The 20,956-nt window shown below is 37.6% G+C and overlaps 1 protein-coding gene and 1 pseudogene across 9 annotated transcripts in view; one reads left to right on the forward strand and one right to left on the reverse strand.

Moving 5' to 3' along the window:
- The window catches only part of CNOT1 (CCR4-NOT transcription complex subunit 1), a 160,827-nt gene that overhangs the window by 89,636 nt on the left and 50,235 nt on the right, over nucleotides 1-20,956 (reverse strand). For 8 of the 9 annotated variants that reach the window (XM_077132594.1, XM_077132598.1, XM_077132595.1 and 5 more), the window contains one exon: nucleotides 2,977-3,252. In XM_077132594.1, coding sequence (XP_076988709.1) covers nucleotides 2,977-3,078 — 102 coding nt within the window. In that variant the 5' untranslated portion in view covers nucleotides 3,079-3,252. Of the gene's footprint in view, nucleotides 1-2,976; nucleotides 3,253-11,261; nucleotides 11,308-20,956 lie in introns of all 9 variants that reach the window. The other variant, XM_077132591.1, reaches the window with a different exon arrangement.
- On the forward strand, nucleotides 6,971-7,512 carry LOC143658437 (small ribosomal subunit protein uS17 pseudogene; annotated as a pseudogene).

The raw sequence follows: 20,956 nt of genomic DNA on the forward strand, positions 1-20,956 counted from the left end.
AGATTACCGGGCATACAAAGAAACAGGAAATGTCTTTTGTTGCTCACATGTGCCCGCTCTCCCTCTAAGTCCAACTATGCAAAGAAAATCATTACCTACCCTCCCCTAACATGGGACATGACATCAGGGGTGAAAGGTTTCCCAGAAAACACGGAGCATTTCCCGTCTCTAGCTTCTGTGTACCTCTGGGTCTGCTATATTTCACAATTTAACCTCTGAGATTACCTTTACTAGAGTCATGATAGCAGAATCATACAGTATCTGTCCTTTTCTTTCAAACTTATTTCACTCAGCAAGAATCTGTTCTGGAGGATACTCTTATACAAACTTCAATTAGATAGTACTAACAGCCATGGTTTGCTAAACCCCAATCAACATCACTCCTGCTGACTCTTAAGAACACTTTGGGCTCAAACTGAGACTCTATAAAGGCTTTATCCATTAAGTTTGCTTTCCTTGAACCTATAATTCCTGGAGGGTTCCTAGATCAGATAAATTCTGAAACCCAGAAGGACCAACCTGTCCAAGATTATCAACACCCCTTCTCAGCATGAATAAGTCAGACTGGGTATTGTTCATAGATTGGGAAAGGGATAAAAACAGGAGGAGATATAACAGAGAAAACAGGATTTAACAAACAAGTATGACTGCTGAATCACTATATTAATATTCCTTCTAGTGTCCAGTGTTTTGGAGCAGCTAGAAGGAACAACCTGAGATGACAGAATGGTAGCACATGACAAATTCTGGGATCTGTTCTGTAACAACTTGTTGAAGTGTGCTTTGAAACTACTTTTTTCTTTCTCTCCTTGTATAAATATTTTACAACAACAACAACAAAACATTTTAAAAAGTGAAGGAGAAATAAACGTCTCCAACAAGAAAAAAATTTGCATTTCCCTTCAAAGTTCTGAGTATCTTTGTATACCCTTTGTATATATATGCTCTCCTGTGAACTGTATCATTTGACGTTTTTTCTATTGTTGGGGTCTGTCTAGTTTTGAGTTTACGAATTAAGAGATTTAATTCTCTATTATAAAAAAGCAAAGGACTTGAATAGACATTTCTCTCAAGAGAATATACAAATGGCTAAAATACACATGAAAAGATGTTCAACATCATTAGCTATCAGGGAAACGCAAATGAATACTACAATAAGATGCCATTTCATACCTACTTGAATGGCTACTATTTAAAAAGAAAATTACAAATGTTGGAGGATGTGGAAAAACAGACACTCATTCATTGCTGGTGGGAATGTAAAACAGTGTAGCTGCCGTGAATTTTGGCAGTTCTTCAGAAAACTGAGTACAGAATTACCATATAATCCAACAATCCCACTTTTAGGGAAATACCTCAAAGAATTGAAAGCAGGGACTCAAGTATTTTTACATCATTATTCACAATTGCTAAAAGACAGAAGTACCCCAAGTAACCCTCAACCTATGAATGGATAAATATAATTTAGTTTACACATATAATGGAATATTATTCAGCCATCAAAAGGAATGAAGTTCTGATACACACAACAACACGGATGAACCTTGAAAACATCATGTTAAATGAAAGAAGTCAGATACAAAAAGACAAATGTTATATAATCTCCGCTGATATGAAATAATCAGAATATGCAAACTCACAGAACCACAATGTGAACTATAAATTACCAAGGACCAGGTTAAGGGTAGGGATTGGGGAGTTAATGCTTGAGTTATACACAGTTTCTACGTGGGTTGATTGAAAACCTTTGGTAATAGATGGTGGTGATGGCAGCTTAATGCTGTGAATGTAATTAACAGCACTGAATAATATATGTGAATGTGGTTAAAAGAGGAAATTTTTGAATAAAAACTCTAGAATAAAAATTTTAAAACAAACATAAGATTATACAAAAGTGAACCCTACTGTAAACAATGGACTACATTGTTAAACTACAGTTTAACAGTACAATTATAAGAATGTTCCTTCATGAATTCTAACAAATACACCACACTAATATAAGGAGTTAACACAGGTTAGTGTATGCAAAGTCTGTACTTTACATATTTTATGTATGGCTTTTCTGTAAACCTACAACATATCTAATTTTAAAAAGAGAAAAAGAAAAGAAAAGTACTGACGAAGAATTCAGAGAAAGTAGAATCCTTGTATATTATTTGAGGGAATGTAAAATGCTGCCACTTGGCAGTTGCTTAAAAAGTTAAACAAAGAACTCTCATAGGACCATGTAATCCCTCCTATAGGAATATACCCAGAAGAACCAAAAGCAGGGACTGGACATATATTTATATACCAACGTTCATACCAGCATTATTCACAATAGCCAAAGGTGGAAACCACCCCAACATGTATCAGCAGCTGAACAGATAAACAAAATGTGGTATATCCATGCAACAAAATACTATTCAGCAGTAAAAAGAAACGCAGTTCTGAAACTGGCTACAACATGGATGAAACTTGTAAGCAGTATGCTAAGTAAAATTAGGTAGATACAAAAGGTCACTTATTTTATGATTACATTTATATGAAATGTCCAGAATACGACAATCTACAAACACAAGAATTAGATTAATGGCGACGAGGTATGCATGTAGAGCGACTACTAACGGGTATAGACATTTTTTTTTAGAGTGACAAAAATGTTCTGGAGTTACATAATAGTTATGGTTGCACAACTTTATGAATATAATAAGAACCTCAATTCTATACTTTCAAAGGATACATTTTATGGTTTATGAATTATATCTTTTTTTTTTAAGTTGGAACTAAACCAAAACAAATCGGATCATATTTCATAAGCTGTAAGCATGAAATAATAATACTAGTAGGGTAAAGATGTCTTTTATATATTAAGCTGGAGAGAAATAATTTTAAATAAATTAGCTACTTTTCATGCTATAAACCCATATATCCAACTTTCTTTACACTGCACTCGTTCCTTTCATCACACTTGTTTTCTATAACTAGTTTACTTACATGCTGTATTTCCTGCTGGCTGGCTCGGTAGTTTTTCTTGGTTAAATTGTCCACCAGGTAGCTGATTTGAGACAAGGCCAGCGAGAGCGAGTCAAGATTCATTGCTGGTTGGGGCGGAAGCAGGCGGCCGAGCCCGGCGCAAAATCACCATTATTCCCCTTTAGTCACCTCAGAGGCAGGTTAATGCTTTCTTTGTAATTAGCCTATATCTGGTGTCTATACAATGCCTTCAGTTCTTCTTTACCAGGAGCCTTACTCTGTTCTGAAACATGGCACCTGTTTAAAAATAAAGTCCAGAATTCCAAGTTAGTAAGTATTTAAGTAGAAAAAAATGTTTAAATAAAATTAATTGCTCCACCTTAGTACCTAAAATGCCACATAAGGACTTAAAAGAAAAAAAAAAGCCATATTTAAATTAGACAAGGCAAGCAGAAGAAAATAAACCAAAAAGGGAAAGTTTTCTTAACCATGATAATCTATAATATTTGAGATTTCTAATTTCCCAATTTTGAATCAATAATTTCTACTGTCCTCTTTAGAATCAGTAAGAAAGTACTCAGATTTAAAATTAGGACAGAAATACATATTCAATGTTAAAGTCTCACTTCTCAAAAATACCTACAACCTTTTTACAAGAACCCATTTCATTTGTTCACTTCAATCCTTATGTACTGTTTCAGTACTGAATGCTTCAAGTAACTTAAATGGCTGATTTAAAGGCAAGTAAAAATTTCAGAAATAAAATTCCTTCCTGCATTATTGAAACCATTCACTAAGAGAATTTAGAAAGGGAAGCCTAAGTAGCAGTATAGCTAAAATAACAGGATGCTTATCAGTTTAATTCTAACCATGTGCTGAGTCAGGGAACAGAGCCTTTACTAAAAAATAAAAGCAAAGACAAAACAAAACAGTTTTTGTCTTAAGAAAAAACTGGTGAGTTTCTTAAAAACTCACCAAATACCACTGAAACACACAAGGAAACCTTGACCACCAGGAACTGAGTTTATCCATATCTTCATGTTCTAAAATCTGGCCATTGTTCCATTATAATCTGAATTTACCATTTAAAGTACAATAAATCTAGAAAGAACAAAATCCCCTTATGTAAAGGCATTTAAACATTTAACAGTTTAATAATGTAGGAAAAGAAACTTGTTCCATTTTGGTTATATGAAGCAAAGTTTTACCTATGCTATCACTCCATCTCCCAGTAAAAAAGAATAGGAGAGGCTTGGTAATTTGCCAAGGTATTTTTATTCATTCTACAGTAAGGACACAAGAAGTTAAAGATCAATTTTGCTTCCACCTAACTATCAGATGTAACTGTTCTTGCCTGCTTTAAGAATCTTAGGGAAAGTTGTTTACTTCATATTACAGTAATAACGTATTGGCTGTAAAAGGCTAGGGAAAAAAAAAGGACACCCTTTAACAAGCATGGTATGGGCAAACAAGAACATAGATTGTAACAATGATATAAAATGGTAGAAACTTACGTGAAACTCAAATTGACAAGATTTTTTAAATCTGTTAACATTTGTAAAAAACTACTAAAATTATATCCTCACTCCAGATCACAATTCCTCAAAAACTCAAAGGAAACTAGTAGAAACATTTTCCCTGAAATAGTGCTTATGATATAAAAAAAAAATAACAACACTAAAGAGTAACCACTTAAATAAACTACGGCATATTCAAACAAATCAGTTGTTAAAAAGAATGAGTAAAATTGTGAAGGAAAGATGCTTTAAGAAAAAAGGGACAGAATTTTTTGGTTGAATAAATAAGAACATAATAGTTACCTCTGAGAAGCATGAATTTGAGATGGGCACATTTTTCCTTCAAACTTAATTTTTTTTTTTTTTTTTTTTTTTTTTTTTTTAAAGGAAAGACAGAGAGAAGGAAGGAAGGAAGGAAGAAAGGGAAACATCTTTAAACATTTTCTTGTTTTTTTTTTTATTGTTTCTCCGTTTTTGTTACATGGGCTGGGGCCGGGAATCGAACCGAGGTCCTCCGGCATAGCAGGCAAGCACTTTGCCCGCTGAGCCACCGCGGCCCGCCCCAAACTTAATTTTTTAAATTTGGTTTCCCACAACTACAAATTTTACTTTTCACCTTTATTTTATAAACAAAAGTTTACAAAATAATGGGAAAAATCCCACAAGAGGGTTTATGATAAGATTAAAATATCAGTGAAAGAGAAAGAAACAGAGAAGAAATATTTAATGTCTTACCTATATATTATTCAGGAATTTCTACATCCAGATAAACCAGGTTGCTTACACACAAGCTGTTTCCAGAAAAGAATGTCCGAGAAATCACCTACACACTCCCTAACATTGAAAACAGGAACAGCGCTCCAGAAAATTCTTGGCTAAAAGCCTTCAATGAACAGTATCAGAAATGGAAGCCTGGAGTCCTCAGGAGTGCACAGACAGGGAGATGGGACAACAAAGTAAGCGAAGCCATATTCCTTGAATGTGCTACCCTCATGCATGCCAGCCATGACCTGCGACTCCCCTCATACCGCAAACACACGAACCTCATTACCTGCCCTCACACTGTGCTCCAAGCGCCACCACTCTGTGCACACAGAGAACACCTGCCCCAACACAACCTAACTCTCTCTCATCTCACAAACCCAGTCTCATCCTGCCTCTCCTGAGACCCATGCACCTGTGCCGAGCCCCTTGACCCCCACCTCGCACTCTGCCCCCTGTAGTGGCTTGCACATCTGAGCTGAAGGTGCTCACCTTCATGCTCAGGCCACACCCATTCCCAGCCCATACAGTCAAGGAACCCCGCCACAACCCAACACCCCTGAGCTCTGCACACCCATATATCAGTGTCTAGCCCACCCAGATCCAAGGATGAGTATCGGCACACCCCCGCCACATGCCCCCAGCTCTGGGCAAGCACTGACCTCCGCATCGAGGCCATACCTGCCCTCAGCCCACGCGGAGGCAACCTTGCCCCACTGCCACGGAGCTCTGTACACTGTCACACCAGGGCCCAGCCCCCTGGAACAACACACATCAGGGCCCCAGCTCCCAGACCCACACAGTCACTGCCTGGGTACCCACGTATCTGTGCACCAACCTCTTCACCCCTGCACCCGAACTGCTCTGCACCACACATGTGCACAAGCGTGCCCCACGTCCCTGGCAGAAGTGCCCTGAACCCACACCTGGCAGGTGCTCACGTGTGCATCTGTGCAACATAGTCCTAGCCCCGCACAGGTGTGCACCCCAGCCTCAACCACCCCTACTTATACCAGGGCCCCACCCCCCACCTGACATTACCAGTCCCTGACCCATATTTTGCAATTTACAACCTGTGCCCCACCCCTACACACTCACAGATCCGCATCCCCGCCTCTGTGGACCCTTCCCATTCCGCAAGGTTTGTCCTTATAAAACTTATTCCTGCAAAGGACAGGCTCAGCCAACATAAATCAGACTTAAGAGTCACCTCTAGAGAACCTCTTTTGTTGCTGAGATGTGACCTCTCTTGCTAATCCAACTTGGCAGGTGAACTCACTGCCCTTTCCCCTACATGGGACATGACTCCCAGGGGTATAAATCTCCCTGGCAATGTGGGACAGAAAGCCCGGGATAAGCTGGCACCCAGCATCAAGAGACTGAGAAAGCCTTCTTGACCCAGAGGAGGAGGAGAGAAATGAGACAAAACAAAGTTTCAGTGGATGAGAGATTTCAAACAGAGTCAAAAGGTTATCCTGGAAGTTATTCTTATGTATTATATAGATATCTCCTTTTAGTTTATGGTGTATTGGAGTGGCTAGAGGGAAGTACCTGAAACTGTGAGTTGTGTTCCATTAGCTTAGATTCTTGAAGACAACTGTACAAAGATATAATGTTTACAATGTGACTGTGTGATTCTGGAAACACTGTGTTTGCTGCTCTTTATATCTAGGGTATGGACAGTTGAGTAAAAATTATGGCTTTAAAAATAAATAAATAACAGCGGTGCGGGGAAGATGGTGGCCATTGAGACCGAGCATGCCTATCAAAAGCAGCCAACCATGTTTCAAAACAAGAAGAGGGTACTGCTTGAAGAAACTGGCAAAGAGAAGCTCCCAAGTTACTACAAGAACATTGGTCTGGGCTTCAAGACATCCAAGGAGGCTACTGAGGGAACCTACATCGACAAGAAATGTCCCTTCACTGGCAACATCTCCGTCTGAGGGCAAATCCTGTCTGGTGCGGTGATCAAGATGAAATGCAGAGGACCATCATTATCTGCCAGGACTACCTCCACTACATCCACAAGTACAACCGATTTGAGAAGCACCATAAGATCATGTCCGTGTACCCATCCCCTGCTTCAGGGACGTCCATATTGGCAACATCATCACCACGGGCAAGTGCCGGCCCCCCAAGCAAGACCTTGCACTTCAACGTGCTCAAGGCCACCAAAGCTGACGGCACCGAAAAACAGTTCCAGAAGTTGAGCCTGGATGCTGCCTGGCCCAGCTCAAGAGAAATAAAGCTATATTTCCATCAATCAATCAATCAATAAAATAGGGGGGACAAATAAGAAAATAAATTGGGTAGATGGAAATACTAGTGGTCAATGAACGGGCAGTGTAAGGTGTATTAATTTTTCTTTTCTCTTTCTGTTTTTTCTTCTGGAGTGATGCAAATGTTCTAAAAAACAACCATGTATGAATACACAACTATGTGATGATATTGTGAGCCATCAATTGTACACCATATATAGAATGAATGCATGTGAAGATTTCTCAATTTAAAAAAAGGAAACACCTTCACAGTAATAACTTTGAATGTTAACAGACTAAATTTACCAATTAAAAGATACAGATTGTCAGAATGGATTAAGAAATAAAATCCAGCTTTATGAAAGATAGATGTTAAAGACTGAGATGGTATAATCTAGGAATGCTTAGAGTGTATAACAATAGTGAAATGTACAATGTACAAATTTTAAAAATGTTTTTGCATGAGGAAGAATAAAGGAATGTCATTACTGCAGGGTGCTGAAAATAGATGGTAATTAATATTTTAAAATGTCACCTTATGTGTGAGACTAAAGCAAAAAATGTTTGTTACAAAATTTATATTTTGACTAGAGCATTTCCTAATATAACTTATGTAGACAGCTTAATTGAATACCATAAGTACATGGAACCCTGATTAGGACATGAGATTTTGTTGGTTTGTCCAGAATGATGCCCCAGTAAATCCCAGAGTGATTTGAACAGTGAATAAAAAAGTATTTGCAAAGTCCCCTTGCGGGAATGGTGAGAAGGGGAAAATTCAACTTCCCCAAGTTAATTCTTGACATTCTCACAAACAGTGGGGATAATCAAAGCTATAGGCTGAGCCCCCAATCTTGGGATTTGTTCATATGAAGCTTAACCCCACAAAGGATAGGTCAAGCCTACTTAAAATTAGGCCTAAGACTCACCCCCAAGACCTCTTTTGTTGCTCAGATGCAGTCTCTGTCTCCAGCCAACACAACAAGCAAACCCTCCCTGTCTATGTGGGACATGACTCCGGGGATGTAGACCTTCTTGGCGGCATGGGACAGAAATCCTAGAATAAGTGGAGACTCGGCATCAAGGGATTGAGAAAACCTTCTCGACCAAAAGGGGGAAGAGTGAAATAAGACAAAATAAAGTGTCAATGGCTGACAGATTCCAAACAGAGTGGAGAGGTTATCCTGGAGGTTCTTAGGCATTAAATAGATATCACCTTGTTAGTCAAGACGTAATGGAGAGGCTGGAGGGAACTGCCTGAAAGTGTGGAGCTGTATTCCAGTAGCCATGTTTCTTGAAGATAAAACTGTATAATGATATAGCTTTCACAGTGTGACTATGTGATTGTGAAAACCTTGTGTCTGATGCTCCTTTTATCTACCTTATCAACAGATGAGTAAAACATGGAATAAATATGAATAATGGGGAAACAAAAGTTAAAATAAATTTAAAGTGAAATGCTGGTGATGGGCGAGGGGGAGGGTGGGGGGTATGGTACATATGAATTTTTTTCTGTTTTCTTTTTATTTCTTTTTCTGAATAGATGCAAATGTTCCAAGAAATGATAATGATGATGAATATGCAACTGTGTGATGATACTGTGAATTACTGATTATATATATAGAGCAGAATGATCAAAAGTTAGGAATATTTATGTCTGTTTGGTGTTTTTTTGGTATTTAAAAAAAATTTTTTTAATTAATAAAAAAAAAAGAAGAGCAAAAATTAAGGACGTAAATGGCTCAACTGGAAGAACTTGAGAAAGAACAGCAAGCTAACCCCAAAGCAAACAGAAAAAGAGAAATAACAAAGATTAAAGCCTAGTTAAATGAACAGATCAAAAGAACAATAAAGAATTAATAAAACCAAAAGTTGGATCTTTGAGAAAATCAATAAAAATCAATGGACCACTATCAAGACTGACAAAGAAATAAAGAGAGAATATAAAAAATATCAGAAATTAGAGGGGTTTCGTTACCACAGACCGTGAAGGGGCGAAAAAACATAAAAGGATACCATCAATAACTATGCCAACAAACTAGACAACTTGGATGAAATGGACAAATTCCTGGAAACACACAAACAAGCTACTCTGACTCAATAAGAAATACAAGATCTAAACAAAACAATCACATCTAAAGAGATTCACCAGTCATCAAAATCTCCCTACAAAGAAAAGCCCAGGGCCAGATGGCATCTCAGGAATTTTATCAAATGTTCCAAAAAGAACTAACACCAATTCTGCTTAAATTTTTTTAAAAACGGAGGAAAAAGGAACATTACCTAACTCATTTTATGAAGCTAACATCATTTCAATGCCCAAACTGGGTAAAGATACTACAAGAAAAGAGTACTACAGACCAATCTCCCTAATGAATGCAGATGCAAAAAAATCTCAACAAAATACTAGCAAATCAAATCCAACAACTCATTAAAAAAATTAAACATCACAACCAAGTGGGGCTTATACCATGAATGTATGGATGGTTCAACACGAGAAAATAAATTAATGTAATACAGCACATCAACAAATCGAAAGGGGAAAAAAATCACACCATCATCTCAACTAATGCTGAAATAACATTCAACAAAATTCAACATCCTTTTCTGATAAAAACACTTCAAAACGTAGGAATCACAGTAACTTGCTCAATATGATAAAGAGCATATTATGACAAACCCATAGCAAGCATCATACTCAATGGAGAGAGAGTGACAGCTTTCCCCCTAAGACCAGGAATGAGACAAGGATGCCCTGTCACCACTGTTATTCAACATTGTACTAGAAGTTCTAGCTAGAGCAATCAGGCACGAAAGAGAAATAAAAGGATCCAAACTGAAAAAGAAGTAAAAGTTTCATTATTTACAGATGACATGATACTTGGAAAATCCTGAGAAATCTACAACAAAGTTACTTGAGCTAATAAAAAAATTCAGCAAGGTGGTGGGATATAAAATTAATATGCAAAAATCAGTAACATTTTTATATACAAGCAGTGACCTAACTGAAGAGTCAGTAAGAAAAAAATTCCATTTAAAATAGCAACTAAAAGAATCAAGTATCAATGGGTCCCTGGACCAGATTAGTCCTGAAATGCAGAGGAGCCAGCCTCTCCAGAACATCAACTAGTTCCATCCCCCATCTCATATTATCGACAGCTGTTTACAACATGAAAAAGTTAGAATGGGCATAGCCCAAATACCCCTAAAGACTGGAAGAAAGATAAAATTTGATGCGGGAGTTATACAGAGATGTAGGGTTTAACAAATGAGTATGACGGCTGAATTATTATACTGATATTTCTTTTAGTCTCCAGTGTCTTGGAACAGCTAGAAGAAAAAAACGAAAAATCGTGGAATTGTAACCCAAATCAACTTTAAAATCTGTTCTATAACTACTTGTTAAAATGTACTTGGAAAATAGGATACACAGGTGGTTCCTGTGGTAGAATGCTCATCCTAATCTTCCATTCAGGAGACCCAGGATCGATTCCCAGACCATGCACCCCACCCTACCCATAAAAAAAAAAAAAATCACATACCTAGGAATGAACTTAACTAGGGATGTAAAGGACTTGAACATAGAAAATTACATAACACTGCTAAAAGAAATCAAAGATCTAAATAGGTGGAAAGATATTCCCTACTCATGGAAAAGAAGGTTAAATATAGCCAAAATGTCAATTCCACCCAAATTTATCTACAGATTCAACGCAGTACCAAACAAAATTCCAACAAACTACTTTGAAGACTTGGAAAAACTACTTACCAAATTCATCTGGAAGGGAAAGAGACCCGGAATAGCTAAAAGCATCCTAAAAAAGAAGAACGAAGTGGGAGGATTAACACTTCCTGAGTTTAAAACTCATTATAAAGCCAAAATGGTCAAAACAGCATGGTACTAGCACAAAGATAGAAGCATTTACCAACAGAATTGAATTGAGAGCTCAGAAATAGACCACCAAATCTATAGTCAACTGGTCTTAGACAAGGCCCCCCAAATCCACTGAATTGGACAAAATAGTCTTTTCAATCAATGAACAGGCATGGGAGAACTATTTTTCAATAGCCAAAAGAATGAAAGAGGACCACTATCTTACACCCTACACAAAAATTAACTCTAAGTGTATCAAACACCTAAATATAAGAACTAGCACCACAAAGCTTCTAGAATAAAATGTAAAGAAACATCTTCAAGACCTAATAATGGGAGGTAGCTTCCTAAACTTTACAACAAAACCACAAGCACAAAAGAAAAAATATGTAAATGGAACTCCTCCAAATCAAATGTTTCTGCACCTCAAAAGACTTTGTCAAAAAGGTGAAGAGGCAGCCAACTCAATGGGAGAAAACATTTTGAAATCAGGCACAGGTTTGAAATCAGGCAAAGGTTTCATATCCTGTATTCATAAAGTAATAACACAACTCAACAACAAAAGAATAAACAACCCAATTATAAAATGGGCTAAAACATGAATAGGCATTTTTCTAAAGAGCAAATACAGATGGCTCAAAAGCACATGAAAAAATGCTCATTTTCATTAACTATAAGGTAAATGCAGGTCAAGACTACAGTAATACCACCTCACACCTGTAAGAATGCTTGCTATTAAACAAACAAGAAACCACAAATATTGGAGAGGATGTGGAGAAACTGGGACATTTATGCACTGCTGTTGGGAATGTATGGTACAGTCGCTAGGAAAGACAGTTTGGTGGTTCCTTAGGAAACTAAATATCAACTTGCCCTATGACTTAGCAATAGCACTACTTGGTATATACCCAGAAGAGCTAAAAGCAGTGACACATACAGACATTTTCACACTAATGTTCACAGCAGCATTATTCATAATTGCCAAAGATAGAAACAATCCAAATGCCCATGAACAGACGAGTGGATTTACAAAATGCTGTATATACACAGAATGGAATATTATGCAGCTGTAAGATGAAATGACATCCTGAAGCACATGACAAGATGGATTAGCCTTAAGGACATAATGCTGAGTGAAATAAACCTGACAAAAAACGATACTGTATGACTCCACTTCTATGACCATGGTAAAGGTAAAATCAGAGGCTTATAATACCGAATATAGAGGACTTAGAAACTAGAGATGGATAAACAGTTAGTTAGCTAATGAGGATGAACTCAAATGTAAGGGAATAGAGAGAAGTGAAAGCGGTTCTCTAGAGGGTCTATAAGTAGTATTACCATATTGAAAGTGAACATGATCAAAAGCGGTTGTAAAAACCCATGTATCCCACTGATTAACACTAGAAATATGAATCAGTTCTTGCAAGAACTACTTCATAAGTATGATTCCTGTACAAAAAGTGTTTAAGTCCAGGGTATAGGGCGGAAACTTCTACTGCATGCTATATGCTATATTTAACAGGAAAACATCAGCAGTACCACAGCAACACCAGGGATAAATAATGGGGAGAGGGACAAGCGTTAAGGGGAGGTTTAGATTTCCTATTTGGTGAGAGTGTGTTTACTGGTTATCTTTCTCTTGGGAACAATGAAATTATCTAAAATTGAGTGTACTGATGGACTGTGGACTTTGGGCATTATTATGATACCTAATGAATGCAGGTGGCTGAAGGATGCACTAACTGAGAAGTAGATTGGCAAACAACAGTGTACACATGACCAAATATTGTGCTGCTAGAAAAAGGAATGAAGGCGTGAGATATGCAACAATGTGAATGAACCTGTGAGACAAAATAAACCAGAAACCAAAGAACAATTATTGTATGGTCTTTAGAAAATGCCTATAAGAAAACAGGGGCCTAGATTGTAAGCACTTATAGCAGACACATTTAGTCCAGCGTGGTAAGTACTGTTTCTGGATTTTGAGAGGCTGTTTTATATATGTATAACCTGGTATTTAGAGATAAGAACAAAGCCGATCAGGTCACGATTAAGGTAATTCAGAACAAAGGGATAAGGAAGACACTGTGTATATATATTTTAGAACCGCACCTGACCTTTGAGACCAAAGGAAGAAGGTCTATTTTGTCCGGAACCTAAATTTTCTGTGGCACACAACCTAACTCAACCTGTCTGGATAGCTCATTTGAACAATTGAAACACAGGGAGCCCAGAATAAGAACTAGGGCCTTTAATCCTGTATAAGCTTAATAAAATGCCTGAACACATGTTAGAATATATTAAGCAGATAAAAAGTTATCAGCAGAGTCCCCTGAGGTATGGGAGAAAAAATATCGAACTATTAAATTTTATCATCAGGAAATCCCTTGATATTATATCAAACATTTGGGACACCCAAATCAATAAGCCAAAACCTTGGTCTTGAGGCTGACTCTTGTGAAGCTTATGCAGGTAGCAGAGAAGCTTAGCCTATCTATAGGTATGCCTAGGAGTTACTTTCGGAGGATCTCTTTTGTTCCTCAGATATTGCCTCACTCTCTCTAAACCTAACTCTGCAAGTAAAATCATTCCCTACCCCTACGTGGGACTTGTTGAAAGGGGCTGTCAGTAATACGGGGTAGGAAGATGAAACTAGCTGTTGTTCTGGAGAGTATGGGCCCTCTTGGTTTCAGGACTTATCTGGTCCAGGGACCCATCTGGAGGTTGTAGGTTTCTGGAAAATTACCCTAGTGTATGGAAGAGTAATTTTCCCAGGGTGAAGTCTCTCTGGCAGCATGGGAGATGACTCCCAGGGATGAGTCTGGCCCTGGTACCATGGGATCAACAATTCTTTACTCACCAAAAGGGGAAAAAAAGAATAATAAAATATCAGTGGCTGAGACTGCTGAAATAGAGTCAAGAGGCTACTCTGGAGGTTGCTCTTACACAAGCTTCAGCTAGACACTGCTAACTATTATAATTTTGCCAAACCAAACCAAAACCATTCCAGCCAACCCTAAGGAACAACTAGGGCAACAAATAAGATTCTACAAAGGTTCCATACACTAGGGTAATTTTCCAGAAACCTACAACCTCCAGATGGGTCCCTGGACCAGATAAGTCCTGAAACCAAGAGGGCCCATACTCTCCAGAACAACAGCTAGTTTCATCTTCCTACCCCGTATTACTGACAGCCCCTTTCAACATGAAAAAGTTACAATGGCCACAGCTGAAATACTCCTGAAGAGTGGGAGAGAAAGATCAAAGACGATGTTGGAGTTATACAGAGAAGGTAGGGTTTAACAAACGAATATGATTGCTGAATCATATTAATATTCATTTTAGTCTCCAGTATCTTAATATATCAGCTAGAAGTAGAAACCTAAAATTGTGGAATTGTAATCTATACCAAACTCTGAAATCTGTTCTACAACTAACTGCTGTGTTGCGCTTTGAAATTTATTGTTTTTGTATACGTTATTTTTCACAATAAAAGAAAAGGAAGGAAAAAAATCGATTGTGATTATAAAAGAGTACTCATTCTTTCTAGCCTACTATATCCTGGAACAATAGAAGGAAAAATTTGAGATGATGGTACGGTAGCCCATGACAAACTCTGGGATCTGTCCTGTAACTACTTGTTGAAGAGTGCTTTGAAAACTACTGCTTTTTTATTTCTTCGCTTTGTATATATGTTATATTATACAATAAAGTTAAAAAAAGAAAGAAAGGTATGAATAGGAATTTTTCTGAAGGGCAAAAACAGATAGCTAAAAAGCACATGAAGAGATGCTCATTTTCACTGGCTACTAGGAAAATGCAGATCAAGACTACAATGAGATACCAGCTCACACCCATAAAAATGGCTGCTATTAAACAGGAAACTACAAATGCTGGAGAGGATGTAGAGAAATTGGGACAGATTTCCACTACTGGTGGGAATGTACAGCTGCTATGAAAGACAGTCTGGCAGTTTCCTAGGAAACAAAAAGCAGAGCTGCCCTATGACTTGGCAATACTACTATTAGGTATACACCTAGAAGAGTTGAAAGCAATGATACAAACAGACATTTGGACGCTTATGTTCATAGCAACATTATTCACAATCGCTAAAAGATGGAAACAGTGCAAATGCCCATCAACAGAGTGGATTAGCAAAATATGGTATATACAGAGGATGGAATGTTACGCAGCAGTAAGACAAAAATGATGTCCTGAAGCACATGACAAGATGGATGAGCTGTGAGGACATAATGCTGAGTGAAATAAGCCAGACACTTATACCTATTTAAAATTAGGCCTAAGAGTCATCCCCAAGAGGAATGGGGAAAGGGGGGAAAATTCAACTTCCCCAACTGGAGAATTCTTGATATTCTCACAAGCAGTGGGAACAACCAAAGCAATAGGCTGAGCCCCCAATCCTGGAGTTTGTTCATATGAAACTCAACCCTGCAAAGGACAGCCTAAGCCTACCTAAAATTAGGCCTAAGACAACAACAACAAGAAAACTCACCACCCTCCCCCTGTCTACGTGGGACAGAAATCCTGGAATGAGCTGAGACTCAGCATCAGGAGATTGAGAAAACCTTCTCCAAGGGGGAAGAGCGAAATGAGACAAAATAAATTGTCAATGGCTGAGAGATTCCAAACAGAGTCGAGAGGTTATCCTGGAGGTTATTCTTATGCATTAAGTAGGTATCACCTTGTTATTCAAGATGTAATGGAGAGGCTGGAGGGAACTGCCTGAAAACGTGGAGCTGTGTTCCAGTAGCCATGTTCCTTGAAGATAATTGTATAATGATACAGCTTTCACAATGTGACTGTGTGATTGTGAAAACCTTGTGTCTGATGCTCCTTTTATCTACCTTATTGACAGACGAGTAGAACATATGGATTAAAAGTAAATAACGGGGAACAAATGTTAAAATAAATTTAGTAGACTGAAATGCTAGTGATCGATGAAAGGGAGGAGTGGGGGTATGGTATGGTATGAATTTTTTTCTGTTTTCTTTTTATTTTTTTTTCTGAATTGATTAAAATGTTCTAAGAAATGATCATGATGACGAAAATGCAACTGTGTGATGATATTGTGAATTACTATATAGGTAGAACGGAATATGTTACGAATGTTTGTGTTTGTGTGTTGCTACATTTTTTTTTTAATTCAAAAATTTTAAAAATAAAATATTTTAAAAAAAGAAAGAAAGAAAGGCACAGGGCGGGGGGGAGTGTGATGAAGAATCAAAACTTCCTTAAAAAGAGATTTGCCCTGTCTTGTCAGATCAGCTTCCAAATTAGAATGGTACATGGAGGAACATGAGATTAATGCAACCTTGTTCAAAAATTCAGTTGGAAAAACTCTCCTGCTGCCCATTTCCTTTCAGTTAGTGTTTTCCCATTAATCTATTTTAAAACTCTCTCAAAACAAGCATCGTTAGTTATTTAAAATCCCCCCTGTTCATCATTCTTTGGCCCAACATCTCTTTAAGCAAAGGAAAATAGAAGAGGTTTTCAACATAAAAATTTCTCCATTCTAAATAATTGTAATGTATGCGTCAAGTAAGAGAAAGCGGACTTTGGTAATAGAAAGTGGGGGGGGGGATGGGAAAGTTTATGTTCAATTACATCTTCCCACAGTTAAGAAAAGGAAAAAGAGCATCTAAAGAGACAACAACAATTAAATGCAATATATGATCCTGGACTGGTTATAATGAAGAAGAAAAGGCACAAAAGGACACTGGTCATTAAGACATGAAAAAGTTGGAATACAGACTGTAAACTTTATATTAATGTTAAAGATTTTGAACTTGATAATGTCATTAAGGTGGTTACTTAAGTGAATATTCTTTTTGTTTTTTTGTTTTTTTTAAATATTTTTATCGTAAACCTTAGCAAACAAACATACATTCTTTACACACATTCTTAAAGAATTTGTACACCATTTATAATGGTGTACAATCAGTGGATCACAATTATCATCACATAGTTGTGTTTTCATCACAATCTTTATTTTTAAATTATTTATTTAATTTTTTAAATACAAAACACACCAAACAAACACAAATATTCCTATTCTGATCATTCCGTTCTACATATATAATCAGTAATTCACAATATCATCATATAGTTGCATATTCATCATCATCATTTCTTTGAAAATTTTATCAGTTCAGAAAAAGAAAAACAGAAAAAGAAAACGAAAACATAAAATATACATGCATATACATACCATACCCCTTACCCCTCCCTTTCATTGATCACTAGCATTTCAATCTAAATTTATTTTAACATCTGTTCCCCCTATTATTTATTTTTATTCCATATGTTCTACTCATCTGTTGACAAGGTAGATAAAAGGAGAACCAGACACAGGGTTTTCACAATCACACAGTCACACTGTGAAAACTATATCATTATACAATCATCTTCAAGAAACATGGCTACTGGAACACAGCTCCACATTTTCAGGCAGTTCTCTCCAGCCTCTCCATTACATCTTGACTAACAAGGTGATATCTACTTAATGCCTAAGAATAACCTCCAGGATAACCTCTCGACTCTGTTTGGAATCTCTCAGCCATTGACACTTTGTCTCATTTCACTCTTCCCCCTTTTGGTCCAGAAGGTTTTCTCAATCCCTTGATGCTGAGTCTCAGTTCATTCTAGGATTTCTGTCCCACATTACCAGGAAGGTCCACACCCCTGGGAGTCATGTCCCATGTAGACAGGGGAAAGATGGTGAGTTTGCTTGTCATTTGGTGATGAGTTTGCTTGTTGTGTTGGCTAGAGAGAAAGGCCACATCTGAGCAACAAAAGAGACTCTCTTGGGGGTGATTCTTAGGTCTAAGTAGGCTTGATCTATTCTTTGTGGGGTTAAGCTTCATATGAACAAACTCCAAGACTGGGGGCTCAGCCTATAGCTTTGGCTGTCTACCTGCTTGTGAGAGTATCAAGAATTCAACTTGGGGAGGCTGAATTTTCCCCATTCTCACCATTCCCCAAAGGGGACTTTGCAAATACTTTTCCACTCACTGATCAAATCACTCTGGGATTCATCCAGACATCACTGTGGACAAACCAACAAAATCTCATGTCCTATCCAAGGTTCCATGTGTTAAGTGAATATTCTTATTCTTAGGAAATGTACATGGAAGTATTTTATGTTCAAGGAACATGATGTATACAATCTACTCTCAGATGTTTATAAATTAGATAGGTAAGTAGTCAGACAAATGGATAGAATGGAACAGCAACTGTTACAAAATGTTAAAGTTGCAGGATCCTGGTATCAAAATATTGGAGTTCTCTGTATAGGTTTGTATTATTTTTGCAAGTGTTCTGTAACTTCTAAATTATCTCAATTTTAAGTTGTGTTAAAAAAAAAGTTCTAAGAAATCATGATGATGAATATACTATGTGATGATATTGTGAATTACTGATTATATATGTAGAATAGAATGATCACATGGTAAGAATGTTTGTATTTTTATGTTGGTATGTTTAATAAATAAAATAAATTTAAAAAAGAGAGAGAGAGAATAAGAGAAATAAGCCAGACACAAAAGGATGAATGCTGTATGATTCCACTGTTATGACCACGGTAAAGGTAAAATCAGAGGCTTGTACGTTTTTTGCTTTGGCAGGCACCAGGAATTGAACCCCAGGTCTCTGTCCTGGTAGGTGAGAACTCTGCCTGCTGAGCCACCACGGTCCGCCCTAGAGGCTTGTAAGACAGAATACAGGGGACCTAGAGATACATGGAAGGTAAAGATGGGTGAACACGAACAGTTAGCTAATGTGGTTGAACTTAAATGCACAGGAATAGATAGAAGTGAAGGTGGTTCACTAGTATGTCTACAAGTAATATTACCATATTGAAAGTGAACATGATTGAAAGGGTATGTATAGACCAGACCTATGTGTCCCACTGATTAACACTACAAATGTAAATAAGTTCTTGCATGATCTACTTCAAAGATATGAATCTTGCACAAAGACTGTTTAAAGTTCAGGGTATGGGGGGAAATGGTCGTTGCACACTATGGGCTATGTTTAACAGGAAAAGAACAACAGCGGCACAGCAAACTGGGAGTAAATAACGGGGCGGTGTCGGGGGAGGACAAGAGTTAAGGTGAGGTTTGGATTTTCTATTTGGTGAGGGTATATTTATTGGTTATCTTTCTCTTTGGAACAATAAAGTTATCTAAAATTGAGACTGTTGATGGACTGTTGACTTTGGACATTATAAATGATGTCCAATGAATGGAGGTGGCTAAAGAATGCACTGACTGAGAAGTAGATTGAAGAGCAATGATGTACAAATATGATCAAATATTGTTCTGCTGCAAAAAAGGAACAAAGTTGTGCAGCATGCAACACTGTGAATGAACCTGTGCGACATTTGGTGAGGCAAAGTAAGCCAGAAACAAAGGAGCAAGTATTTTATGGTGTCAGTTAGAATATTTATAAGAAAACAGGGGCCTAAATTATAAACCCTTATAGCAGTCACATTTATCCACAGTGATAATTGCTATTTCTGGAGTCTGAGAGGCTGTTTTAAATATGTATAAACTGGTATTTAGAGATAAGAAAGAAGTCGATCAGGTCAGGATTAAGGTTTCAGAATACCGGGGTAAGGCAGACATTGTCTGTCGTTTAGAACCTCATCTACCCTTTGAGACCAAAGGAAGAAACGCTTCTTTTGTCCAGAACCTAAATTTTCTGTAGCACATGATCTAAAACTCAACCTGTCTGGATAGATATTTAAACAATTCAAACACAGGGAGTCCAGAATAATGCCTGTATAGCTGAATGCCTGGATATATCCTAGACTATTTTAAGCAGATAATCAAAAAGCACTGGCAAAGTCCCTTGAGGGATGAGAGAAAAAATATGAAAGTACTAAATTTTAACACTGGGGAAACCCCTAATACTGTGTCAGACATTAGGGACACCAAAAATATGGCCAATCTCTTGATCTTGAGGCTTGCTCTTGCGAAACTGCTGTATGTAGCAGAGAAGCTTAGACTATCTATAGGTAAACCTAAGAACTACTTCTGGAGGACCTCTTCTGTTGCTCAGATGTAGCTCTCCCCCTCTAAATCCAACTCTGCAAATGAAATCATTGCCCTCTCCCCTACATGGGACATGACATCCAGGACTCATAATTGTGATGATAAATACACAGTTATATTATATTGTGAACCACTAACTGTACACTTCGGATGATTACATCTCTCTCTGATGGTGTTTAGATATGTCATACCTAACTTCTTACTTGACACATAACCAAAAATGGGCTCCAGATCTTTCCCCTCAATGATATTCCACCCATACTAAGCCTTCCTCACCTCAGCTGATGTCAAATCGCTCAGGCCAAAATCAGAGTCCTTCAAATATGATACCTCTCTCTCTCTGTCACTCTCCATAACCAATCTGTCAGGATGTCTTTTTGGCTTACAAAATATACCCAAAATCCCACTATTTCTCACCACCTTAGCAATGATAATCCAAGGACCATCATCTCTCTAAGGACAATCATCTCTCACTTGGACTACAATCCTAGCCTCCTATCTGGTTTCCCTCCT

Source organism: Tamandua tetradactyla, chromosome 16 (genome assembly GCF_023851605.1).
Source record: "Tamandua tetradactyla isolate mTamTet1 chromosome 16, mTamTet1.pri, whole genome shotgun sequence".
Classification (NCBI taxonomy): domain Eukaryota; kingdom Metazoa; phylum Chordata; class Mammalia; order Pilosa; family Myrmecophagidae; genus Tamandua; species Tamandua tetradactyla.